This window comes from Sinohyriopsis cumingii, unplaced genomic scaffold (genome assembly GCF_028554795.1).
Source record: "Sinohyriopsis cumingii isolate HCF-2022 unplaced genomic scaffold, ASM2855479v2 utg001176l, whole genome shotgun sequence".
Classification (NCBI taxonomy): Eukaryota; Metazoa; Mollusca; class Bivalvia; order Unionida; family Unionidae; genus Sinohyriopsis; species Sinohyriopsis cumingii.
In genome coordinates, this window is record NW_028315968.1 from 428,223 (window position 1) to 455,772 (window position 27,550).

The window sequence follows — 27,550 nt, forward strand, 5'->3', positions numbered from 1 at the left end:
GACTCCTGGTCAGGTAAAAGAATTACAACAAAAATAACACTAAAGCAAGAACAAATTGCTAATGGTGGTACAAACAAGTTATTGTTGACTAAAACAGCATTAATTACTGCTGCTGTCCCAGCTGTTGCAAAAGCAGCCATGTTAGGTGCAGTTGGAACTACGGCTGGAATGGCATTAAAGAAAGCAAATGGGAAGTGATATAATAATAAAAAAGCAGGTCTAAGACTTCCAGGAACTCTGCCCTCATGGTACCCAAAACATTTTTAACACAGAGTGTTTCACCAATGTCAAATTTTGATTTACTCGATGCTGCTAAACAACTTAAAATAAAAAGTTTCAGGTGTTTTTATGCAAGATTAGTTATCGAGTCAACCAAGCACCAATGGAACAGGAATTATTAATCTTGATAACAGCGATGGTCCAGGAACTCATTGGGTTGCCTAAGCGATTGATCCATTTGGAATTGTTTATATCGATTCGTATGGGCTTGCACCACCAGTCGAATTTCTAAAATACGTACAAAGCACTCCAAGTCCTCCAGTTTGGTACTCAACATACCAACACAAACATTAACCGATCCACCAATATGTGGCCGTGAAGTAATTAATGTACTTGACGCGTTATCAAAATCAACCAAACCACTTCACAAAGTTGTGCACGAGTACACCGCAGCAAAATTTATCATTTTAAACAACCCTTAAAGATAATATGGTTGATATTTATGGAAGATCTCTCAGCACAAGACAAAAAACAAGATATTGATTTATCAAAATATGCGACTAAAGATGAAATCGATAATCTTTTAAACTTCTCCGGGTTAGACCCAGATGAGGTTGTTATTTTTCAGGATCGATATGGCAAGCAAAAGCCAGCAATATCAGATGGAATGATATAATCTGACGAATGCTCAGTGCGCTCACTACTGATATGAAACTTTCTGATATCAAGATAACCATTAATATGATTAAGAAAACACAAGAAGATATCGTAAGTGGAATTCCTGATATTGTTAACAAAATTCATCTGATTAAAATTCCACTTGGAGAAACTCCTGGGCATATTACCAACATAGTATACATGGTGTCATCCAGGTTTGCAACATGGTCAAAACAAAATAATACTATCAAACATACTGCAAAAGTTACTGCTGAGTATAGGCTGTCTGTGTTCAGTGCTGCAAAATTCGAGATATTTGCAATGTATCCATGGCGTCATTCAATCAACAAGTTTTGTATCATATTAAATAGCGGAACCGAATAAACATTTATACTAGAAGCAGCTGATAAGAAATTAATCGCAACATCTTACTGGTGGTGTCTGGAATTTGTTGCTGAAACACCTCAATTGGTTATTGCATAAAATAATAATGGTGTTGACGAAGTCAAGCAAAGCGTCAACAACATTAATTGTTCAACAATACAGATACGATCTGGTATGTGAATGGCAATCAGAGTTAAAAACCATCATTGACCAGTATACGTTGAAAGTATAAAAAAATACAAGCGGCATGTAATCATGCTAGATGCTATAGTTTATTTGGTATCTATGTTAGTTGCGTCCACCGGAGTAGTATTATCAGTGCTAACATCAGTAACAACTGCAGTAGCAGTAACAATATGCATTTCATCATCGGCTGCCATCGCAGGTGTTTTTAATATTATTGCAAAAAAGATATCAACATGCACGGGCGCCAAACTAAATGACTATGCTGTAAAATTAAACATGGTAACAGCCGCATAATCAAAATTATCATCGCTGATATCATCAAGCCTCAATGATGAAAAAATATCAGATTCCGAATTCACGTTAATGGCTAAGACATACAATGAAGTAATAAACCATCATTTGAAAGAAAATAAAAACAATAATGACAGAACTACTTCAGCAGATAGCCGCAAATACAACCCCCCCGAAAACCACGATGATAACAATAAGCTCAACTACGCCTGAATTCAGTTTTAATTTTCCAATTGCGATTCGAGTAAGCAAATCGTGTTAGCACAGTTGCGAGTATACCATAGTTGGCCAAATATTAGCTCAGTATCATTTGGTGGATTACCAGCAAATAATTCGTTTGTGTTTGCAAAAAAAATTAAACAAGATGGTACACCCGACTGGAACGTTGTTGGAATACCAACTGGATGCTTTCAAATTTAAGAAATCAATGAGGAATTAGCACGCAGAATAAAAATATCACAACAAAGGAGTCTAAAATAACACTAACAGCTCATGAACCAATGCTTTCATCTGCAATCGAGATAAACTCTCCCGACTATATATCAATCTTCGATCAGAACGGTGTTTGGATGGCCTGAAATTCCTCCACCTGAGAAAATGATATCACCTGAATCAGTCTGATTTTACGATAAATAAACAATCATACCAAGATGTTACCCCACGTTACAAAGATCATTTATTTGATATAAAAAATTCAATATTGGGCAGTAAATTTGTCTTTATCGATAAGGACAATATATCATGGCATTTGGTTATAAACTATCATTTGTGGTAGGAGGAGAATCTAAATTTATTGTTATTCATCTGGGAGACATCAAAACATTTTTTAAATCATTAATCAAGAAAGTAAATGACAACAAGAAAAACTACAGCAACGTTTCCAAGAACATCTTTTTGATATAACAAGTTCACATAGCAAAATCATTAAACAAACAGAAATATTGAATCAGCTTGTATCTGACATGGAATATATTAACCAGCAAGAAATCCAGGCAACAACTGATTACACTTACAAAATAAATAGATATAAACACCAATTTTTATATGCATACTCGATAAAAGAAGCGTCGCTGCCAGAGTTTAAATTTCCATGATATAACGCAATTGAATTAAGAAAATCCATCAACTATATCATCAATGAGTTCTTTACTGAAATACTTACGCAGTGGAGAAAAACACTACCACTGGCAACTACAACAATAATCTGCAAGGATAAGGATGACATGTATCTCCAGAAATCGTAAATATAACTCCAACGGTTGCGGTCAATCTTGTGTGTAATGTAATTGATGGAAGTTACAGCACAGACACAACAATATCAAATCAAGCACAACAAGGATTTATTCTTTATTCGTTCACACCGAAAGAACTACCCGGATTTTTTATTGTACAAGAACCGATCAATCCAGTCTATCTACGATGTCATAATCCACTGTTATCAAGAATAAATTTCAAGTTAACTGACCAGCAATGGCATTTGTTGGATTTAAGAAATCAGACTGTAAATATAAATTTATATGTAAAATCTTAAGATTTCCGATCTTAAGATCTCATCTTAAGGATCTAACAGTGTTATCAAGAAAAAAGTATTAAAAAAAATAACTGTCCTCCTTGTCTTTGACAGTCAAGGTGGATATTTTTTTTTACTGACTGACTAGACCCAAGCTGTCACTCAGATTTCACAAAAATATTATAATTTATTTTTTTCTGAAAATCTGTCAAATTTCTCAATTCTGATAGGGTAATAGGTAGTAAATATTGTGCAAATCCAACATTTTGGTGAAGAAAAAAAAAGGTATATTTTACTGAAATCTGTCAGTGTAATCAGAATTATTTTTTACTGACTGCCATACTACTTTTACTTTCATTTCCACGAATAGTCTAACTTTCGTTTTCATTAGACAGAATTTTTCTTAGTTGCCTCACACGCGTATTATCTTCTTTGCTTCATATTCATGAGATAATTCTTATCTAATGTTTTTGATGGCCCGAGACAACGAAACAAATTCCTTTACTCGCTCTTCTTCTACTGTAGCTAGTGACTGACGCATTGCTGTCTGAATCTTCTTTACGAATCAATACTGACATGGCGGAAAGGTGTGTTTGTTGTTGAGTTTTGAAAACCCCAATAAGAAAATGGGGTCGTATAGTATATAAGCTGATACTTAGAAACTCACATGATGGGTGTGGTTTATTTGCTGCTTGTTTTCTTAAATATCGTAGAAAAAATATAGATAAACCAGACAGATTCAGCAAAACAAGTATATTGTCTGTGACAAAAAATATTTATCTTAGATAAACAATTACACCTGCCCGTGTTGACAGACCTTGGTTTTATCTACAGGAAGTAATCGTTTATATTTTATTTCCATATAGGTATTCTGAAATCAAGGACAGTGAGGAAAGAATAATAACTTACGTTTAAGTCTATGAAAAACTGTAATGTGTATATAATTAAGAAAACACTCAGCTACACAAGTATTGCTTATTAAAGGTAGCATTGTGATGCGCAGTACAGAACAAATGATAGTGAAATTAGAATTCGGTTAATCAGAACAGAAAACAAGGATAACTCTATTATCAACCACATTAATAGCCTCAGTAGAGTTGTCTCCGTTCATTGCCTGTATCTTTACATAAGAGAATGAGATCCAACTTTCATACTTGTTTGAAAAAGCTGATTTGGTTATATTTTCTGCAACATATCATAACCCCCACAGTTAATACCTAAATACTTACCAGCCATGTTCATTGATTGAAAAATTCTCTCTTTGCTGGTCTCTATATTGAAAGATTTAACTACACTAGACTTTCTGTTTTCCCCAGCATTCCCACGTGCAGCATTCTCAGTCTGTGTGATAGCTTTATTTCCGTCAATATCATCGATCACAAGACCGTCTTTGATCTCCCCATGGAAACATTCAAATACAAACCTGTGATTGTAATAAATTTTCTTTTTGCCAACATTAAATCTAAGATAACTGGCATTACTAACAAAACTGACTGGTTTATTCGACCGATAGTGTCAAGTGCCAAGTGGGCTGAATCAGTAAAGAATACCTGAGCTACAATAAATGATGTTACCAAGTTATCAAGTAAATTAAAATTTCCAATGGTAGTAAAAACGTTAACGGGAGAGATTTTATATGAATCAGCGAATAAAGGAAAAGGGTAACCAATTAAAAATTATTTATCACAATGCGGATGCATGGACTTATGCAGTAACAATATTCCCACGGAATCGTACTGTAAGATTTTACCCATCTGAAAATTCTGAAAAAAACATGTTTGATTTTATTCACACATTAAGTAGAAATGATCCTGTGTCAGTGTGGTTATTTAAAAGTTCTGATGAAGAATATGATCAATTTGTAAGACCCAACGGCGATTTATATCTTCGAGAATCTCTTCATGAAACAATGAGAAAACTCGCGGGAAGATTCTCAATGGAAAACATTAACCAGTTACTGAGTAATTGTTTTACAGTTCCGTCAGTCGTGGCTCATTTTGCCACAGTGAAAAATTATTGATTATGGATCCCGCCGAATATGAATTTGTGGTCACTGATGCAGCAGTGAAAAATATATTTTGTAATCGGGATGACGCTTACTTATCTGACTCAACATGGTTGGGTACTGTTGTAAATTTTATAAGTGGAGAATCTCCTCAATATACTCATTTAAGATCTTCAATGCTCGCTTATGTTTCCATAAATTTATTATCGATGATAAATAAATTTCCTCGCACAGCGGTCAGAGTTGCCATGGATTCATTTTATATTGATAAAAAATATTCAGAATTACTGGCTTGTTTTACAACCACTGATGCATCATGGAGCTCATGGAGAATAAAAATAGAAATGTTACGTGATTATTGCAAATCTGCAGATGTTGTGGTTAAAGATAATTATTGCAGCAATCAGATATCAGAATTGTCATTGAAACCATCCATGTATGTCCAGTATCCAAGACATAAAACCGTTTATTTAAGCAGACCAGGGGGTTGTGGTAAGACAACACGAGTTATTGTATTATTTCGACAGAGCCGCAATGATATGATTGTGCTTACACCAACACATAGATTTGCACGAGAAATAAAACAATGAGGATTCAATTATTGTACTTACCACAGCTTTTTTGATATAAAGGTGATGCATGGACTCCTGACCGAATGGGAGATAAATATATTCCTGCTATCATCATTTGGGATGAGTTATGCACAGTGTCGTTGGATATATTAAAAATGTCTCTCAACTGGTTATTGTTAAAGAATGTAGCTTTGATAAAGTAAGGCGATCACGGTCAACCACCTCCATTTGTTGGACCATCTCCACATCAATAGCTAAAAGATTTTGAATATTACTATCAAGAAAAAACCGATGATCATAGATCACTTGATGCAGAATTAAGAAAATTAAAAAAATTAATCAGATCACAATGGAACAAAATTCAATGTGAAATAATATGCAGGGTAATTCCAGAAACTTCCATGAACGACTTTTTACAAATGTGGAAACCAAATGATCTGACAGTGGCAAGTAGAAAGATAGTTAGAGACACACTTCAATGGAAGTTGTTTGAAGCGCATAAAGAAAAATCTCAGTGTTACGGGTACCGTTGTGTTATAAACCAACTGATACACGGCGACAGAATAATGACATTGACATACTGAGACAAACCGAGAAACAAAATCTGGTGATGAATGATATTGTTTTAGTTGATGTCAGTGTTGTATAGAATGCATTATCGTTGGATAAATCTCCGTGGTCACTAGGATAGGCAATGACAATTCACTCATCTCAGGGGTTAACTATTACTGATACAGTTGTTTGGATTGTTGATGATTGTATCGAATGGTCAAACTTAGTTCATTTAGCAGTATCTAGAGTTAGAAAAATATCTTAACTGCGAAGGATTACGATGCACGCACCAGTGATCAATGACGATATAGTAGGAAAAAAAATTAGCTGATTATAAACAAAGTGACAACAAAAAAAAATGCGATTTTGATCTTGACATTGAATTTATCAACGTACTGAAACAACAGCAGAATAATCATTGTACAAGTTGTAATTGTATAATGTTATGGCAGAATTCGAGTAATAATCCAAAACAATTTACCATGGATAGAAAAGATAACAGTTGCAGTCATACACGAGAAAATGTGATACTGACCTGTCTTGAACGTAATCAACGTAGTTAAGTGATCGCAGTGGTAATTGTGTCTTCAGGAATTACTTGTAATTGTTCATGTGTAAATCCACGTTGAGGAGCAGCTGAATCCAGTCTGTAGATTGTGGGTCTGCCCGAGGATCTTACTATGTTAGATGTCTTGTGAGTCGTAATACTCCAAATAGGATCAGTTGCTCTTTTTTTACCACCTTCAAGTTCACCTGGCTCATATAAATATCTTATAGTCACATTGCCCAGCACTGGCTGTTTTGAAAAATCACGTCGTTGTATTGTTATACGTGAGCTTTTCATTGCATTAACGGGTTTCAATGCAGTTGTTCGAGTTACTTCATTATTTAGTGCAGCTATCACACTTGGTAATCTTGGAACCCATTTGCGATATCTCTTGTCTTGAATGAATTCCTTCGCGTATTGATATCCAAATAACCGCTCAGCAAGTGTTCGATTAAATCGTTCAACAATTGCCTGATCACGATGAATTGCAGTATGTCCTTGTCTGATGGTGACGTTATGTTGTTTCATTAACGATGATAATGCACCTTGAAATTCTTTGCCAGGATCAACCTGTAACAGCTGTGGCCATCGCAGACTACCACGCTGATAAATTCGTTTAAACACAGAAGCTACCTCAGCTGCTGGCTCTGGTTCTTTGTATCTACTTGGAACATCAACGACAGTTAGCGCTTATTCGTACGTGCTACGATGTATAGTATCATGTGGTAAAAATAAAATATCAGCCTGATGAACTTCCAGACTTGCCAACATTGAAAAAATCAAAATCAGGAAAATCACCATTAAAAATCAGGAGGTACAAGAGTAAGGTGTATATATCATGATAACGATGTATATTTTTTTATTTCAGCCCACTGAATGTTGCAGATTTGCATTTCTGCAAAAGTTCATCATTTACTTGTCCTTGGGTGCCAAATTTGCTAACAAGAATAGCTTCCAGGGTTGATGCTGACAGGCTGGCTCTTTGACTAGTTCTGTTTTTTTCTGACCATTGAGAATGCTCTCTCAGCATTGCTGTTGCTGTGCGGTATTGAAAGTACTGATAGCATTCTCTCCCTAGGGTTGGAAACAACAGTTGGCCAGATCCTTTTTTTTCCCCGAGAGCAACCCACTGATGATCTGCTCTTTCCATATTCAATTCTGTGTCTAGATTGTAGCTTTGGTACAGATGAAACTCTCTATGTAGCTCATCAGTGTTGATTCCTTCCATTCGGCTGGAGAAAAAGGCCAGGTCCTTAAATGATGCTAGAGATCGTTTAGCCACATCTGCAATGCTTGCATGAATGAGTAAGTCATTCTTTAATGAAAATTTTTCCTTCATGTATGACAGTGATTTGATCAGAAATGCCCTACAGTGCATTCTTGTCTGTAACTGTGCTTCATTATTCATCTTCTCTAGAAGTTTGTTGGTTGCCTCACCCAAGTACAAGTCCTGAGAACAAATGTACAAACTTTCATCTTTTACATCAATTGCTGTGATGTCTGTCTTGTCAACAAAGTACTTTGGCTTAATAACAATAGAAAGGAATTCTCGGTACATAGATAGTAGAATGTCTCTGGTCTTGTGAATTAGGGGCTTGTCATGCTGTAGAGCTTGGTTGGTTCTGTCAAAACTTCTGAATCCAGCTTAAAAACTGGCAGGTGAAAACCGGAAAAGATCCGAATCAAGCCGGATATGGTAAAGTACTAAGAAACATACCAGACACAGAAAAGCCAGATACAGAAACAGGGAAACGGAAAATGCTATTTTTGTATAAAAAAAAATACAGACTTTTTGCTTCTTGAGGAGCTGAAAAATCGGGGAATCGGGAGATAGATCCAAAATTCGGGATTCTCCCGATTTTTTCAGGAGGGTTGGCAGGTCTGAACTTCATTAGGAAAACTGACATCAAAATGTGCATACCATATTGTTTTAGGCGGTGGTAGTTAAATTTGCCATATTACCTGTCGTGATAACCATTTTTCAGCAGTAACACATGTAACTTATGCTGCTTCGGTGAGTTTACGAATCGCTGCTCTACCTTTCCAATATCCTCTTTTGAGAATAATAAATCGATTCTATTATTATTCCATTATAATCAGTTAATTAATTACCAGAGTTTACCTTTCATTGCAGATCTTACTAACCAATTATACTAGAGATTAATTGAAAGATTTATTTGTAATGGAATTAGCGCGTGAATTAATTTCATATCTGTGATGTGACTATGCTGTAGATCTTTACTTTTATAAGCTACATCATGAGCATGACATGCTTTATCAATAGCATTTATTGGATACTCACCTGGTTTTGGCTGGTCTTGATTGTCAAGTCTGATATCTAGCCTGGTTCCAGGACCACAATAATTATTATCCTGGGAGGTGTTTTTCTCTTGGATATTTAGCCCAAGGAGTCCCAGGTAACTTTGTTAATTTTGCAGCAATATCACCTCCATGTTGCTTTCTTTAAAACCCGAATAAATTTAAAATTTTTTGTACCGCATCGTTCACACCTACCTATAACCGCTGATCTCTTATTTTTTGTTGTAATAGTTGTTAGATCACTTGTTGGGGTATGCGCCCTTCATTTCACACAATATAAATCCATATTTTGTTTATCTTTTATATACCATGAATGTAATTGATTTTTCTGCGACAAAACAACAAGAGCCAGTCAAGCATCATATTGCACTACCAAATTATGTTTGTATTATTATTATAGGACCATCTGGAAGTGGTAAAACACAACTGCTACTTAATTTGATAATGAGATGGCTCAGGTGGGATAAGTTGTATTAAGTAGCTCAGTTTGTAGATGACCAGTGGTGCTATGATGTACTTAAGGATTTTAATGAAAATGCAAATTTGTTAAAATGAAAATGACGATGATGTTATTGAGTTTATCACGGATATTGATGAAGCGCCATCTGTAGACGATCTTGATGGATTCGTTAGCAATTTAGTCACGTACGATGATATAATGCTGGACAAACAGTCCAATCCAGCTAGAATATTTTTTTCAGGTAGACACAAAAACACTGATGTGATTTATGTAACCTAGCAATATACACAAACTCCAAAAGTGATCAGGGATACTTGCAATATTCTTGCTGTGTTTAACGGAGTTGTTACTCACACATTATGAAATATTCATCAGACCTGGTGTAGCGGGGATATGGACATAATTAAGTTTAGAAATTTATTTAGTCAGGCTCTGTTATCCCCGCATGGATTTATAACAATATATTTACATGATCCTTGATCACGATACCGAGTCGGTCTTGATACAATTTTCGGATAATAGCAGCAGAGACGGTGTGGTCTCAAACTTGACACCGACTTGATCGCGTATTTTCCTGAGATTTTTTGCGATCAGAAAAACTTATCAGCAATAGGCTGGGTAGGTCAATTAGAATTTATTAAGTTTGTTGACAGGGTTGTCTTGTACCAGATAATGAGACAATCGCGATTTTTTTTGGGGGGGTTTGCGATTTTTCCAGGGAGGCTTATTTTGCAAAATGGACAGTGAACCGATTAGAGGTTGTTCACCCTCTCTGCTGCTACTACCAAAACCCCAAAACTGAACTAAAATCAATTAAGCATAAAAAACGGATCACAAAAAATGCTTTTGTCATGTGACTATAATGCTCAAACATCCACACCACAAGATGTATGTCTTCATGAATCTAGGTGGAACAGTGTGTACACAGGATGCAAAATATGTGGTCATTAGCTAATTGCACAAACTTAACCTAATTAAGTAAAATGTCCAATGTAGTTGACAGTGACCTTCTTTTGTGAAGCATAAAATATAGCAGTTACTTACCTTTGTGAGGAATTTGCAGTAATCAACCACTCACCAGGTTTAATGAATCCAGGTATAACATTATATGTACATTGTGCAAAAAACTTTAGCAAAATACAAAAGCTTAGCCCCCTTCTCCCCCTAAAGGTGTAATGCTATGAAACTTAATCCAAACTGCTAAGACCCTGGAAGAAAAATTGGTTTTGATGCAGTTAGGTTGCACGCAGTATATGCTTTTATATGGGCAGACACAATCACTAATGGCCACCATTGTTGAAATGACTTATAAATGACAAAACATCAAGTACATTTTGACTAGTAACAAAGCAATGAAAATTACAGCTTAATGGTCTAAATATACAGACCCCCGCTGTTATTTATTGTAAAAAATATTTTAATATTAAATTGTCATAATATTTGCAAGATGTATTTTTGTATCAACACTAAGGCTATTTTTCACATGATATTTCTTGCATGCTATTAAAATAAATAAAATGTTCACAAACTTAGTTGTCTTGTTAAACTTGGTCAAAATTAAAGTTCTTAAAAATTACATGGTTCCTAGTAGTTAATTGTTCCATATGAAAGATTTTTTACCATTGCATCGTTCCAGTGCTCTCTGAACACCCTTGATGATCGTTTACAGGGCTTAACTTCTATCGCATCTGTCATTGCCTGCTCATTTGGCCATTCTGAAAAAAGACATTATGATAATACTATAGAAAGCTTGGACTAACAAACTACATGCATCTCCAATTACTCTGTAATGCATGCATGTTTACCAAACCACTTAAACTTTCACCAGGCTTTTTAAAACTGAACACTAACAATATTTTTATTTTAAAAAAAACAAGATTCCCTTAAAGGGACTCAAGCACCACTGTCCAAACATAATTTTTAGGAATTAATGACAGCTATGCTTTTTCCTTCCATTTATTTTCTGCCACTGAAGATAGTCTTGAAAAAAATCAAAGATACCCTTTCTGGTTGTAAAAAAACCCCAAAATATTTACTTCAGTGATAGAGTTAATATATTCATAAGTCCTTGAATTAAATACCATGGACAGAGGTCAGTAACATATTCACAAATGTGTAAATATCCCACATGTCTCTGCCAATAAAATGCAATGTGGCAAAGGCGAAGGTATGGCTCAAACAGGGGCCACAACTCCAAGCAAGTTTGCCAGAAACCAGCAAAATCGACCTTGACATTAATATAAAGCCTTATACCAAACTGACAATCAATCTATAAAGTCCTTCAAAAGTTACAATGCCTATAATGATGGGGAAATTTCCTAAGTCAAACAAGATCAGAACTGTAAATTGTGAAGAAATAAAAACTGGAAAATCAACATGACTTAAATTTTACAGTAAAGCCTCATGCCAAAGTTGATTTCAGTTCATCAGGTCTTTCAAAGGTTGGCAGGTGACAAGTCGACAAGTAGGGTGGGGGCAGAGTGCTCTAAGAAGCTCACCTTTATAGATCACTCACATCATCTGCGGGAGTTCAGGTTTCGGCTTGATCAATGTGGGTATATGAGAAAGCTTGCCAGTAGCTTTCCGTAGCTTGGTGGTGCTTCCTGGGTTCTTCTATCACCAAATAAACTGGCTGCCATGTATCACATACTGAAATGGCATCGAACCCCAAGAAACCAAATTAAACCTTCAGAGTTTACTAAGTGGAAATGAAATTGATGCGCAAAGTTGTAAGTCAAATAAAGGCCATTGCATATACTCTCTGATGAAAAGCAATGAACTTGACCGTAGCCTAGATCTTCTTAATGTACAAAATATAAATAAAGAAAAATTATATTTTGAGGAAAAATGAAACAGCTGCTAGTCTGTGCAATGTAAAATCATGGTTAAAACAACAAACTTAGTAGTACTATTGCCCAAAAGGATTGATTTACACACTTTTTATTTAAATGCTGGTAGAATTCATATACTTTGTCAGACAACTAAAAGAGAATTTTTTTTATAAAAAAATCAAACTACCAGGTGGAAGTTGATCATTAGCTGACATTCCCATGCTTCGAACTGGCTGGCCAGGATTCTGTAGTCGATATGCCCTGAGCTCTGGTTTAAGAAAATCAGCTGCAGTACCATTCCCAGTCTCTACTAAAACCTCGTAAAATATGTCAAAAGCTTCACTGCCTCGTCTTGGAACAATATCCATTATCTTCTGTAACTTCTGAATGGGAGTCTTCTCTGCCTGAAATGTACAAGAGAAGATTGTTATTCATTCTTAAGCAAAATTATAATAGCCAGAAATACAATACAATGAACAAATAGTGCTCGATGCGATCACAATATTCATGTAAGGATATATATATTGACACATGCTGTACAAATGATAGTCCATTTCTATATATAACTATGATGATATTTAGGCCTCATTTCTGAATAAAAAATTAAATGATAGAACATCATCAAATTCTTACATTCTCCACTGAACATTAAAATTTCCCATATTCTTGTACATCATCTTAAGCATTTAAATTGGTTACATTATGAAACAGACTACATCATCTGAACATTAAGTCAATGACTTTTTATTTAATTCTTCTCTTTCTGTATTGTGGTTATATCAGATATATTTGTACCTATGGCTACACAAAGTATGCCAAAATAATAAAGCATGCATGGTTCTGGTTACCCATCCCCCAATTGACACTGCTCAAAAATTCCGATAGCCAGATGCCCTGGCCCCTCTAATTTTAAATCAGGCCCATCCAGTATTCCAAGTGAAGTGCCCATCAGGATTGTCAAAAAATAAAATTAATTTGCCTGATGAAAGATGTAAATGTATTTTGACAATGTTGACATACCTGATACAGCGCAATCTAAATCAGTGGGGCTCGTAACGCTGATTACAACTTAACTGTCAGTCATATATATATAGTGAATTATTTTATAATATATGTATGACTAACAGTTAAATTGTAAGCAACGATACAAGCCCCTGTGATCTAAATCAGATACCACTGTGACTACATGAAATTGAGATCCAATTTTAGTCAAACTGAAACATGGCATGTCATGCTGAAAATACAGTTCTGTACTCCCATTACCTCAGCTGTCATGTTTCAACAAAACACAATTTTCAGTAATCTGAAGAAAACAAAAAAAAAAAGAAAATAGAAACAAAACAACACGCCTTTCAGTATATGCCCATTATATGTAGCATTATAAATGATAAACTGTCATGATTGGATCTGATTTAAAACTATTCCTTGGGCAGTTTAAATAGCAGCAATTAAAGGCAAAGGGCTCATGTACAAACCACCATTTCACAAATTACTTAATTGGCTGACAATAACTAGTGAGATATGTTTGATAATGTTTGAAATTGGCATACTGTGCTGATTTGTATAATTATGTAGGATCATGAAGTGGAACAACCCATTAAGAGATGCTTGATGTGTGTACAAAAACAAAAGCTATTACATAATGTCGCTTTGAATGAGAATGTTTAACCTATGTGTATTAAATTTTTGACAAGTTTGTGAACAGCGGCAACATTTCTTTGAAGTCAGATTTTACTGCACATATAGGATGCAAAGCATTATCATTCTCTTAGTTGACAGGAGTTTTACTGCGTGAAGCATGCCAACCAAAAAACAAAAGGAGGCAGTGGGGGATATTAATTCTTTGCACATACTGCAAAAAACACATCGACATATGTCAACATGGCTCTGACCAGGATTCACTCTGAGAATCCAGCAGAGAAGTTGCAACACCAGGACCATCCAGCCCCTAGTGAGTGTATTAATGAACACTAATGACACCTGCATTACATTCAAACCCCTTTGAACGCTATTGAATTTATATCTGAATTGTAGCTATGGCAACGTTGTGTGACAATACTGAAAAAGGGGAAATTTTGGGCATGTGGAAACTGGAGTCTGGGCTTGTGGAATTTCAGTCAAGGCTCGTGAGTTTATTTTTATCACCAAACTGGAGCATGTGTCTAAAAAAATTCTTTGAGAACTGACCGACCTTATTTTTAACTGCCAACCAACCATATTTTTAAACATGGAATGTCACTATGATCAAAATTAAATTCAAGATGCAATTGACGCTTTTGTTTTCAAGTTTATTCTTCATTTAATACAGTCGAAGCAAACAACAACAATAAAAGTTTGTACCAAACAACATACCCTAATTTTTTTAAAATACAATCTTAGTTGTAACTTCCACCTCCCAAAAGTCCTAAGGAACTAAAAAGGTTAACCCCTAAATTGAATCTACTGTGATACCAAGGATGCTACTGCCAATAAAGTGACTGCTGTCTGTGATAGATATGCTACTGTTAATAAAGTGACAGCTATAATGTCTGTGATATATATGCTACTGTTAATAAAGTGACAGCTATAATGTCTGTGATATGTATGATACTGTCAATACAGTGACTGCTGTAATGTCTGTGATAGATATGCTACTGTCAATAAAGTGATTGCTATAATGCCTGTGATATATATGCTACTGTCAATACAGTAACTGCCATAATGCCTGTGATATATATGCTACTGTCAATAAAGTGACTGCTATAAAGCCTGTGATAGATATGCTACTGTCAATAAAGTGACTGCTATGAAGCCTGTGATATATATGCTACTGTCAATAAAGTGACTGCTATGATGCCTGTGATATATATGCTACTGTCATGGTTTCTTGAAAACAAGAATGGCCTTGATAGAGAGCTAAATGAATAAGATTTATATTATAAGGCAATTTATCTCTCTTGTGCCTAAAATGGGTCTATTCTAGAATTGAAATTTTAGTGGGAGCTCCACCCCACCATATCTTTTAGACGAAAAATATAGTGACTTTCTAATTGTAGGGGGATTAGAAAGAAAATTATTTAATCATAAATGTACTGTCATTTAATGCATACAAGAGAGCTTGACATACACAAAAAAACAGTCAACCAGTCTAAAAGATTTGTATGCCTCTCATAGGTGTACACTTGTGTAAGGATTGTGTACTGATCAATCCTTGTTGGCAGAGAATAGCCTGACAAACAAGTTATTGTCCTTTTTTATCCTGTTGATGAACTGGACCTGATGTATTAACTACATGCCATGTGTGCAACAGCAACAACAAACCAATATGACTTTAATAAAATTTGTAAATCCCTGCCTTGACATTTTCTAATTCATTCCTCTATGTTTTTCACCCTCCCTCGAGACTTCAAAGCTCTTTTACTCACTGATCTAGCAAAATTACTGTAGCACTATAAGTCTAAAGTTATACTGATTAGTGGGATTTTAGAGCCGACCTCAAGTTGTTAGATCTTGTCAATTTTGCACTTGCAGCTACTCCTATGGTATTCTTTCAAAGATTTGAACTCAGTAAAAATAATACTGTATCCTGCAAGTAATTTTCTATTGTTTCAGGTGGGCCAGAAATGTCACATTTTGATGAGCACATACAGTGACAGTACAATGGTCTGCCTCTTACATGGCCACTATGTCTGCACCGGGAAAGAAGTAGCCATATAAAACAGGTGACCTTTCGAAAAGGGAGCTATATTTGTGAGAAGTATGTGATATATATGTGTATGTAGTAAGAAAGCTACATAAAACTTCAAAGCATTGAATATCTTCATTTATAAGTGATATTAATTATTAAAAGGTTCTTCTGGTCTTGAGAACAGATTTACATCAAGTGAACATACAGTAATAGTTGATTCTTAAGCATGAAATGTAAACAAATGGGGTACTGTTGACACAAGCATTGCAAAACCACTCAAAATATCATTTACACTTTGGTACAAACAATGTTTGTCACTTAAAATCATTCTCTTCATTCAATACATTTTCCCATTCCACAGAATAATCTCCTTATCTGTTACAAGATTGTTTATTGAGTCTTTCAAAAATCAAACTGTTTTATAAGAACTCTTCCTCTACCAATTGTCACCGATGCAAATAACTTTTAAATAATTTTTACTTTTTCCTCTAAAGTAATAATTTTCTGTTTGCATCATGGTATGTTAAAGTCTTGTGACGATTTATTCCCTGGTTGCAAATTGTACAGAACTGCAATTTAATTATGCAGACAAAACTTTTGTAGAGTAGAGAATATGCATTGTTTTTAAAGGGGATGCTCTACAGATATTATGAACTTCTGAGAAAGTGGTGGGTGTAAGGTGATGTTGTTTACATTTGCAACATGCACAATGGAGAAAATGCTGGCATACCTCTATGTTACTTTCATGTACTGTGGCTGAAATTTCATTGGATATTGTACTTGTGGAAATTGTAAATGATCTAAGCACATAGCTAACTAAAATGACTGCTCCCTTGTGCTAAAAATATTAGTCTGAATTAGCCTAATGTACACTATCTTTTGCAGTTATTAAAATAGGGAAAATGAATTTTGCCACTAGACAATAACAACTTCTGAAAGTGCAATGAATGAATTACCAATTACATAAAATGTATTAAAAAAGTTAACAGTTCTTTTTTTTATACAATTTATCTCTGAAGTCCAGGAAGAGAAAAGGACCAAGTGAAGCAAGCAGTTTTTTGAAAGGTGCACATTTGAAGTAAGGCCAAGCTGTATACTCTATAACCCATTTTATACCCATCAATCATATACCAAAATAAAGGGAATTATAGGTTCTTTGAATAATACCTCTAAGATATACAAGGTCCTTTTTAAATAGCCAGTATAACCAGTAAGAGCACCCGGGAAACTCTTTTTCTTTAAAATTCTAACCCTATGCAAAATATGAAACTGTAGAGCACCACCTTAAAACAAATATTAAAACATTTGCAGTTATTTTTCTTATTTTCATATCATTATGTATCATGTTCTGAACAAAACGGTATATTAACATTGATTTTATGCATGAAAATAAGCTAATTATGCTTTGTTTGGTCTTGCTTACACAATATGTCTTGAGGCAGTATTGTGTATGTAATGACATTAATTATGGGGAAATTAGAAGTCTTTGAATACAGTAGTGAAAACAAATTAAATTTAAAACTGTTGCATTAAGTGCAAGAAATAAATAGTTAAAATGTTTATTTTTAGTTATTTGTATTGAAATTAAGAAATAAATGTTGACAAAGCAAATTCACTTTCTTCCATATTAAACGATAAGCAAATATTCTAACCTTTGACCACTGACCTCCAACCTGATCTGTTCCATCCCTTTTTATTATAATATTGGTTGATATGTTGCCAAATCGCAATGTGCATTTTTAAAATAGCTAACTTATCATCATAAGTGGAGGAGGTAAAAGCTTGGATGTAAAACAAAAACAAATTGTGACCATTTTTGTGTATATTTTTCATTATCTTTCATTTTGAGAGTTTGAACAGCCAATTCAACATGATTTAAAGTACAAAGATGAACCACTGCCTCAGAAAATAAATCAATGAAGAAGATTGATCGTTGGAAACATACTTGTAAATGCTCTGTAATCAAGTCCATGCACAATTCTAAATATCTGATTGGTCACGTGTTGTAAACCACCCAAAAGCAAATAGTTTTATTTTGATTACATGACATAATGGTATGAAAAGAAACTTTCATACGCTCGTTTGTCAATTAATTTTATATTTTTCAAGGACTGAGGCTTATTTCAAGTACCTTTTAAGGTAAAAACAATTTTCAAGTATGAATCAAAGGTCAAGTACTTTTCAAGGCAGCATGCAATTCCTGGACCATGTTATGATCTTGACAATTACATCTGGTTATAAATATCAAAGAGAAGAACTCAACAGCTGTGTGAAGCCCGAAACTCTTATCACAACACTGATGAACCCATTTCCTGTAAATGTCAGCATTTACAGATAATGACATAATATTAACCATAGTGACATATGCTATAATGTACTTTAGTCAACACTTTTTTCCATTAAAAAAATCAAGACATTTTTTGAACCAACCTCAACTTTAAGCACTTTTCAAAATTGTGCAAAATGTCAAAATGTGCCAGCAAATTGCAATTTACCTTGGAAAAATCAAATATAACTGTCTGGTTCACAAGCCCATTATAATTGAATCTTATGCTATCTCAGACAATAAAAATGTATCTAGAAATATTGATTCTCCAAGATGTATAAATTTTACCTCAACTTCTTGCTTCATGCTCTCTGTAAATACACCTCTTGAAAAAAGCATATCATTGATGTCATCTGGATTTGCTATGTTCTTTCTGAAGTTAATTCTGTTTGTCTTTAAAATTTCCTTATGTCTTTCATCCATTGTGCTGTAATACATAAAGAATACATTCAATATGCAAACAAGTCAGTTTTGCGTCAAGTATCCCAGGGGCAGGGGGCAATGTGTCTCTCCCTCCAGATTTGGGATACAACCACCATTTTCAAGGGATAAATGAAAATAACAGTAAATAACGAACTAACAGTGCTATAAAAATGAGAAAATCTTGATTGCTTCAACAGTGTTTCCACTTCACTTTGTAGTTTGTATTGTCATATTTTCCTAAAACATTTATTATCTGGTTAACCTGAAATGATCTGCACCATGGAATATTCAATTCTGCATCTTGCACTCTTGTTTACCTTTAGTGTACACTCATTATCTGCCAGCATTTATTATAATAAATACCCATGTTTTCTGAATTACTTTTCATTCCAAACTAACAAATCATTAATTACATGACAAATTGTGCATTTGCATAAACTGTCACTTCTGTCAATCTCAAAATAAATTATAACTTCCTCACCAATGTGTGGCTTTAACTTCGAAAATATGTTACATTAATGGTTATCAGAAACTTTAAATTGCAACTTGTCCAACCATCAAAAACTCTTGATGTTTTCATTGCCAGATACATTCTTTTGGTGAATCTATCGTGTGCTGAAAAATGGCGTTAAACCTCACAACAACAACAGTTTTATCAATTTATAACCTCTCCCAACTTTGGACACTGCTAGCACAGAGACATTGGTGAATATCAACTAATGAAAAGTTGCGGGAGTGTTTTAAGATTTTTTTCTGATGAAAAAAGCATGTCCAGGAGGACACCCAAGGTCAAGATTTGAGGGACACGAGACAAACAATAGTGGGAAACCCAGGGATGGTCCTGGCTTTTAAAAAGCTGTCGCCAAAAAAATCGCCAACCTCAATATTTTGTCGCCAATTTTCAAAAAGTGTCGCCAAAAAAAGTAGTGTACATTTTTCCAAGTGTTAATTTAGTCTATTAATGTAACAGGCAATGAAAATTACAAAAGATGGATTAGTTACTACTTTAATTACAACAAGCATTAACAAAATGTTACAAAGTGTTACATGAAGATCCGTCGCCATTTTAGGGCTGCCCACTTGTTGAATGCAGTTTCAAAGTCTAATTTTTCACATCTGTATATGCTGATTCTCATTAAATTCTCGAGAGATGAGATGCAGAGCTTATTTCTGATGTCACTTTTTATGAGGTTCATCTTACTGAATCCACGTTCACAGCCCTCAGTGCTGGCAGGTGACACCAGTAGTCTCTCAGCAGCCCCCCCCCCTTTTTATGGCTAGCTTCACAAAGCTTGTAGGGAATTGCTTCCTAAATCCCAAGAATGATCACTGAATGCTGTATAAATTTTCTCGACAAGAAAAATAGGATCTCCATTCCCACGAATGAAACTTACACGAGTCAACTCCTGGCAATATTGGACCGTATATATAAGCGTAAATTCACACCCAATTTAGGGATTCTTTCACTCCTGTATTTTGAGAAATAAATAATTATTATTAATTATGCAAAACTGTTTTTTTTTTTTTTTTTTTTTTTTTTTTGCTATTTCTTGTTGCGGAGTTTAAGTCTCTGTAGCCGTAACACGGGATTGATGGCAAAAGGAAAAGATCAATGAGTAAAATGCTGCACTGGCGACAGATGTAATTGTGATTTGAGATTTTTTCCATTTGCTTTGTATTTATACACAGTAGTCGGTACTTCAAAGGTTATCAGTTTTCTATGAAGGTTCAGCAAAACTACTGTATTGGTATATGTATAAAAAAAACAAAAAACAGAAGGATTAGCCATACAATTAATTGTATCTGTTCTATTCGCGTCTTCAGAAGTCGGTCAGTTGTAGGTATAGTGCGGTAGCATGATTGACTGTATCGCAGCATACAGTAGTACTCAGCCCAGATGTCAGCATAAGCAGATTATGACGTAACAATGCACTGTAAAGATAGGGTTGTCAATAAGAACAAAGGATCGTTTGTGTAACAGATTGATTCCAATGCATTGCTTAGTCAAGTTTGTGGCTTCCTTTCGTTCTGGCTTTAAATTTATTCAGTCCAAATCCATGATTGTATGTACAAATTAAATAACCAAAAAGTATGTCGCCAAAAAAATCGCCAGGTGGGATATTTTTGTCGCCAATAAGGAAAAAAAATCGCAATTTGCGACATTGGCGAAGCCCAGGACGATCCCTGGAAACCCATAAGCCTAAGCTCTGATTGCAACACTACTAAACCGTGTTTGTCTGCTTGTCGTGGTATCTGAGGATTCACTGTGCAAAACACAACCTACAGATATTTACTGTGGGACAAACATACTGAGATCTCCACCCTAAACACCCTATTTATATTTGCCCTGTGGTAATTCTTACTCTCAAGAGTCTACTTTAAATCTCAAACTTATGGTTGAAGGTCAAAACTGGAAAGTAGATAAATAGATGTTTTACAAACACAGAAACAGCCAAGGTGGCTCATTGGTTAACATGCATGACTTGGGACCAAAAGTTTAGTCTATTTCTTTTAGCCAACAACTGGCACATTCAAGACAAAGATGACCGCTCCGGTGGCCTAGTGGTTAAAGCATCTGCCTCGGATGCGGGAGGTCATTGGTTCGATCCCCAGATGAGTCATACCAGAGACTTACAAAAATGGTACCAACAGCTGCCTTGCTTGGTGTTCAGCTTAAAAATGTTAGTGTTAGGACTGGTCGGCCTGGTGTCAGGATAATGTGACTGAGTGGGACATCATGCTACATGTCTGTGGCATGATGCCCCAGTGCTAGACATCACTATAAACTGCCACACTGCAGTGATATGACTGAAAAATTGTTAAAGCTACATTAAAAATCAAATTCACATCACACATCAAGACAAAGAAAACAAGTGCCCATTTGCAAAAAAAATTGTTAAAGTCAGTTCTACGAATTTTTCTAAGTTTTAGTCTGCTACGGTTACCCAAAAAATGTCAAATATATTTTAAATGTTCTGAATAAACTAGTACTTTGTTTTTTCAAACAAAGGTCATTAACTGAAAAATAATCAATAGATATTTTGTGCATAATAACAGTTTCTTTTACACATGTTAATAATGTATATGTCTCATGGTGTTAGAAATAGTATTATGTCATGGACTCCCTGGCAGTATTATGTGACTTACGATATCACAGTAAGTCATCACTTGGCATTAAGTTACTAATTTAGACTTTGCCTTTTATTTATATGATGACACGAGTTTCAGTTATATAATCATTCTTAAACTGCTGGTTAATAGTGTAATCCTAGGAATCATAATAATCCATGAACAATCAACCAAAGACTAAACATAATTTTAATGTGAAGTCACCAGTGTCGTCCAACCAATCAGCCAAACAATTAGTTTAGGTGACGCAGTAATTTTTCCCCTCTTCTGTTTACGACTTTTGACTCTGATTGTGAAGAAAATCTTTCCAGCATACCATTTTACTTTCTGAAACAAATACATAATTCTCATAACATTTTGAAATTTATTCCAATTAATTTGGAACATTAATGTTACAAAATTCACCAACAAATGACTTGGGATGGGCTGTTACAGTGTTACAGCTGCTTACAACTTACTTATAAATAATACGTGTACTATGCACAGGTGCTCGACGCGAGCTTGATGTTAAGAAAAAAAAACAATCATCTAAAGGAAAAAATCATACAGATATATATATCTTATATATTATGATAGAAAGGGTCCTATGTCAGAAAGGGTCATGAGGGTAATCTAAGATATTTTTGTCACTGTATGATTTTTTCCTTTAGATGATTGTTTTTTCTTCTTAACATCAAGCTCGCGTCGAGCACCTGTGGTACTATGTAATATACATATATAGTACGTATACTAATTATAGGTAAATTGTAAAACGCGCCTCCGTCATCTCGTTGTCACAATGTGCTCTGAATGAAGCCTCATAATATTATAAATGCTACTACCTTGCAATTTGTGACATTCAGGAAACCAAAAAAAAAAAACGTGATATAACTTACAATTCTATTTTTCAAACACATCTGATGTGGGATGCTTTAAAGGTGAATCCCCGTGATATTACTAATAGTTTCCAAATCGATATCCTGGCTCTAAATTGTAATAACGCAACAATTCGGAATCCGGAGTTGTTTCGCTCTTTCTCGAGAAATTGCGATAGAAAATGGATCTAGAGGCCGATTTTGTAATTCGACGTACATGGCCGAATTGTCGCACACGCCGGAAACTGAAGATAAATAAGTAAGTAGTTTTGTATCAATTCAGTTCCATTAGTGCCTTTACGATGGAGAATATTAATAGAGGCATTTTTTTTTAAATTGCAGGGAAAAATACATGAATAATAAAACAACAAGTTGTGACAAGGGATTTTGACAATAATGTATGTTGTATACTAGATGGAAGACCCAAAGATGTGTCAGCGAAGTTAGAAAATATAAAGGACAATTTAATTATTTTTTCTTCACTTCCATAACAGTTTCAAGTGAATTTTGTGATAGGTGGTAAAGTTAAATCTTGCAAAATGCTTTCTAAGAGTATGTAGTATAACGTATACATTTTATTAAAGACTGTTAATGTGATTTTTTTTTTATCTTTCCTAATTGTTAAAGCAATGATTAAAACATTTAAACTTTTTATATTGGTCAAATTTGGAAACATTTTTTATATTAAATTCACTTTGCTTTAAACAAATAAATAATAAGCTTGTTTAGATAGTACTCATGAATTTATCAAATAAATTATTTATACTTTGATAAAAACATACTGAATGAATTATGCTGTTATTTAAAGAACATTTTTAAGTTAGAAATCAAGTGCAGAGGAATGTCAGGTAAGACCTGTTTGTAACACAGTTGAAGAGAATAAAAAGAACTGAAAGATATATTAATAATAATGCCATTGACACCAGTTGAATTTTAAAATTGTATTGACTAATGATGGTAGCTGTACTGTAGCAACTGCGTAATCCCATTGGTATTGCAAATCATAGTAATACCTTCACTACTATACAATCTGCTCTCTTATACCAACCTTAAAATTCATTTACAATAGACTGAAACATTTTAAAGAGTTTTACAGTGTAAGAAATATTCAACACATGACAACTTCAACCTGTAAATGAAGCTAGCATGAAATAGTTACGACTAAATCACACTCATAAAACTTGTTATGAGAAATATCCATCCTACATCAGCAGTTTCAGAGCTTTATACACTGAAGTGTCTATAAACAAGCTTTTTTTTTTTAACAAACCCACAAAATATTTGAATAATCCAGACTAATTTTAGTTCTAAGTGTGTAGTGTATGTGTTTTGGATTTTTATGTAAATTTTATTTTAAAAAATGTCAGTAATCTTGCTATGATGTCTGCATTGTCAGTGTGGCAGTTTATAGTGATGTCTAACACTGAGGCATCATGCTGATGTTCATTGGTGTTCTGAATCAAGTTCACTATATTGTACTGATGTGCAAGTGCTCTTGACGGATCTTAGTGATGCAATCCAAAATGTCTTTAAAAGAATTCATGGTAATTTAAAAACAGTAAATTTGAAAGACAGATTTTTTTAAAAAATCCCTATTAAGTTTGTGTGTGTTATTTAGATTTTAATGCAGTTTTAACAATTTTAGTCATATCACTATGAGTCTACAGTATGGCACTTTATAGCGATGTCTAGCACTGGAGCATCATGCAGCAGATATGTAGGATCATGTACCACTGGGCCACATTATCCTGACACCAAGCTAGGCAGCTAATAGTACCATCTTTATAAGTCTTTGATATGACTTAGGCAGGGTTTGAACCCATGACCTACCACATTTGAGGCAGACACTCTAACCACTTAGGTCACTGGAGTGGTTTATCTGCTTAAGTAAAGTAAGATTTATTAGGTATAAAAAGAAACATTAAAATAACTTCATAACAAAACTTGGTAATCATTACTTGTATTCGTTTGTACTAACAGGCTGTACAGAAAGGGAATGGAATGATGACTATACCAGAAGATGCAGTCTATAGCCGTTTCTTGATTGCGTCTAGGAGGATCAGAAGTTAGAAAATCCCAGTAGCAACTTAAGGAGAATAAATCAGAACTTTCATTTATTATAACATACTCTGGAGCAGTCAAGTCTGTATATACTATATCAAGGCCTGGAATAATCAATAATCAACGTATCAAGGCCTGGAATAATCAATAGTCAATGTATTAAGGCCTGGAATAATCAATAGTCAATGTATCAAGGCCTAGAATAATCCAATCAGTAATCATTGTAACAAGGCCTGGAAACATTATATGGTATGGAGAGAGGGAGGAGGAAGAGAGAGATAATTCACTGGATTGTTGTGTCTATTTTATCTCTTTTGTGTGTTGATTATTATCAATGATTATATGTTCTGCTTATTTTTATTTTATTTTATGATTGACCCAATTCCATGACTGAGAGTACGAGTTTGGGCCTTCCTGACTAATGTCTTTTTTTATCAACATATTACAGCTAATTTTTGTCTATGGTTGTAGGTTATATATTAAGATAATTATTATTTGCATGGAAACATGTTTATTTGGTTTTGAGTTCTAGACACAGCCTTAATTCTGAACTTAGAAAATTCTAAATCAAATTATGCATACACCTTGATGGAAAATTTCATTACGATGATCCCCATCTTGGTCTTCATACTGTGTCTTTTTTTTTTGAATAAGATAAAAGTAAACAGAAATTCTTAATTCCTATCTAGATGAGCATAACAGGAAAATTGGGGTGCTTGTCCTTGGGATATATGAATTTTGGCTACAATATTTCAGAAAACTTTGTTTTTGGGAATTTAAATTTCCCTAGATTTTGAAATTTTTTAAATCCCAAGTATTATTTTACATTTTAGAGATCATTAGTGAAATCAACAGGCTTTTTATAAGGTCATCAAAAGTAGAGATCTTTCTTTCAAATCCTACCCAGGAGCAGCTAGACTTCTTGAAAAAAAAGATGAATTGCTTCAACTTGTCAGAAAATATGATCTTTCTGAGGCAAAAGCTCCTTTAATGAAGCAAGAAATAAAAAAATATTTTGGTCCAGTATTTGGTGGAAAAGAATGTTTTGAATAAAAGTGTTTTGGTTTCGATCAGTAAGCCTGTATCAGACTCTGACATAAAGTAAAGGAATTAAAATTATAATACAAGATGGAATTAGATTAAGAAAGCTGGAACTTCAGAAAGATAAAAAAGAAAAACAAATGCAGTTGCAATTGGAGAAAAAGAAATAACAAATGTTGTTACAGAAAGAGGAGAAATAGATGCAATTGAAGTTACAGAAAGAGGACAGAGAAACAAATGCAATTACAGAAAGAGGAGAAACAGATGCAAATACAGTTACAATCAGAACAAGAGGAGAGAGAGACATATGCAAATGAAAAGAGAGAAGGAAGAGAGGGAATATCAATTTAGAATAAAGGAATTAGAGCTGACAAGTAAAATGCATGTTCCCACTTCACATACAAATTCAAGTTTTGATGTTACTAAGAAAATTATTAATTTTAAGGGACACAGGAGTTTCTCAGAGTCTTTTATTATCAGGTACTTTGCTTTTTTCTGAGAAGTCTTCTTCTAATGAGAATGTTCTTATTTAGGGAGTATAGTGCGGTTTTGTTAATGTTCCTCTCCATTGCGTAAATTTGTCATCAGACTTAGTCTCATAACCTGTGACAGTTTGAACAGTCTCTACCTTGCCCATTGAGGGCATTCATTTATTACTAGGCAATGGCCTAGCTGGATATAAGGTTGTGATTAATCCACATGTACCTAACAAGCCTTGTTTGGATCCGAAAGTCGATCCTATTGGAGAAAAAAATCCCTGATTTATACCCAGCTTGTGCAGTTACTAGAGCTATGGTAAAGAAAGCTCTTGAAAATTATGTTGATCAGGAAAGTATTCCTTTAGCTGACACATGTATTGATCAGGCTTTTCATGCGGTCTCTTTCACTCCTTGTTTGGATCAATCAAAATGTATTGATCACAGTGATCCTCTTTTAACTATTCATTCTCTGTATTCTAATCAGAGTGACAAACGACAATCACTTGTCGTCGAACAAGAAAACGATCCTAAGATCTCCTGTTTGTTTCAAAGGGCCATTAGTGAAACTGAAGCCACTAAAGTATCTGTCTGTCTTTCTAAAAAAATCAAAAATGGGATTCTTATGAGAAAATGGTGACCTCCCTATGTACCTGCTGGTGACAAGTGGTCATTGGACTAACAAATTGTAGTTCCAAAATCATACAGACAGGAAATACTTAGTCTGGCCCATGAAACTCCTTTAGCTGGTCATTTAGGGATTCATAAGACTTATCACAAGATCTTCAATCACCTCTATTGGCCAAAAATCAAAAGTGATGTTGGCAAATACTGTAGGTCTTGTCATACTTGTCACATGGTATGAAAACCCAATTAGAAGATACATAAGGCTCATCTGCAACATATTCCTGCATTTGATGAACCATTTTGCAGAATAATGGTAGGCTGTGTTGGTCTCTTACCTAAGACCAAGTCAGGTAACACATATTTGTTGACCATACTGTATGCGTCAGCAAGGATCATAGAGGCAATTCCTTAGA

General features: G+C 34.5%; 1 protein-coding gene across 1 annotated transcript in view; it reads right to left on the reverse strand.

Moving 5' to 3' along the window:
• The window catches only part of LOC149772750 (caspase-7-like), a 59,296-nt gene extending 36,254 nt beyond the window's left edge, over positions 1–23,042 (reverse strand). Inside the window, exons 1-4 of the mRNA XM_089947345.1 lie at positions 22,954–23,042; positions 18,815–18,953; positions 12,721–12,937; positions 11,323–11,417 (exon numbers count right to left, since the gene is read on the reverse strand). Of these exons, the coding sequence (XP_089803471.1) occupies positions 11,323–11,417; positions 12,721–12,937; positions 18,815–18,949 (447 nt within the window). The 5' untranslated portion in view covers positions 18,950–18,953; positions 22,954–23,042. The remainder of the gene's footprint in view (positions 1–11,322; positions 11,418–12,720; positions 12,938–18,814; positions 18,954–22,953) is intronic.
• Positions 23,043–27,550: the final 4,508 nt, after the last annotated feature.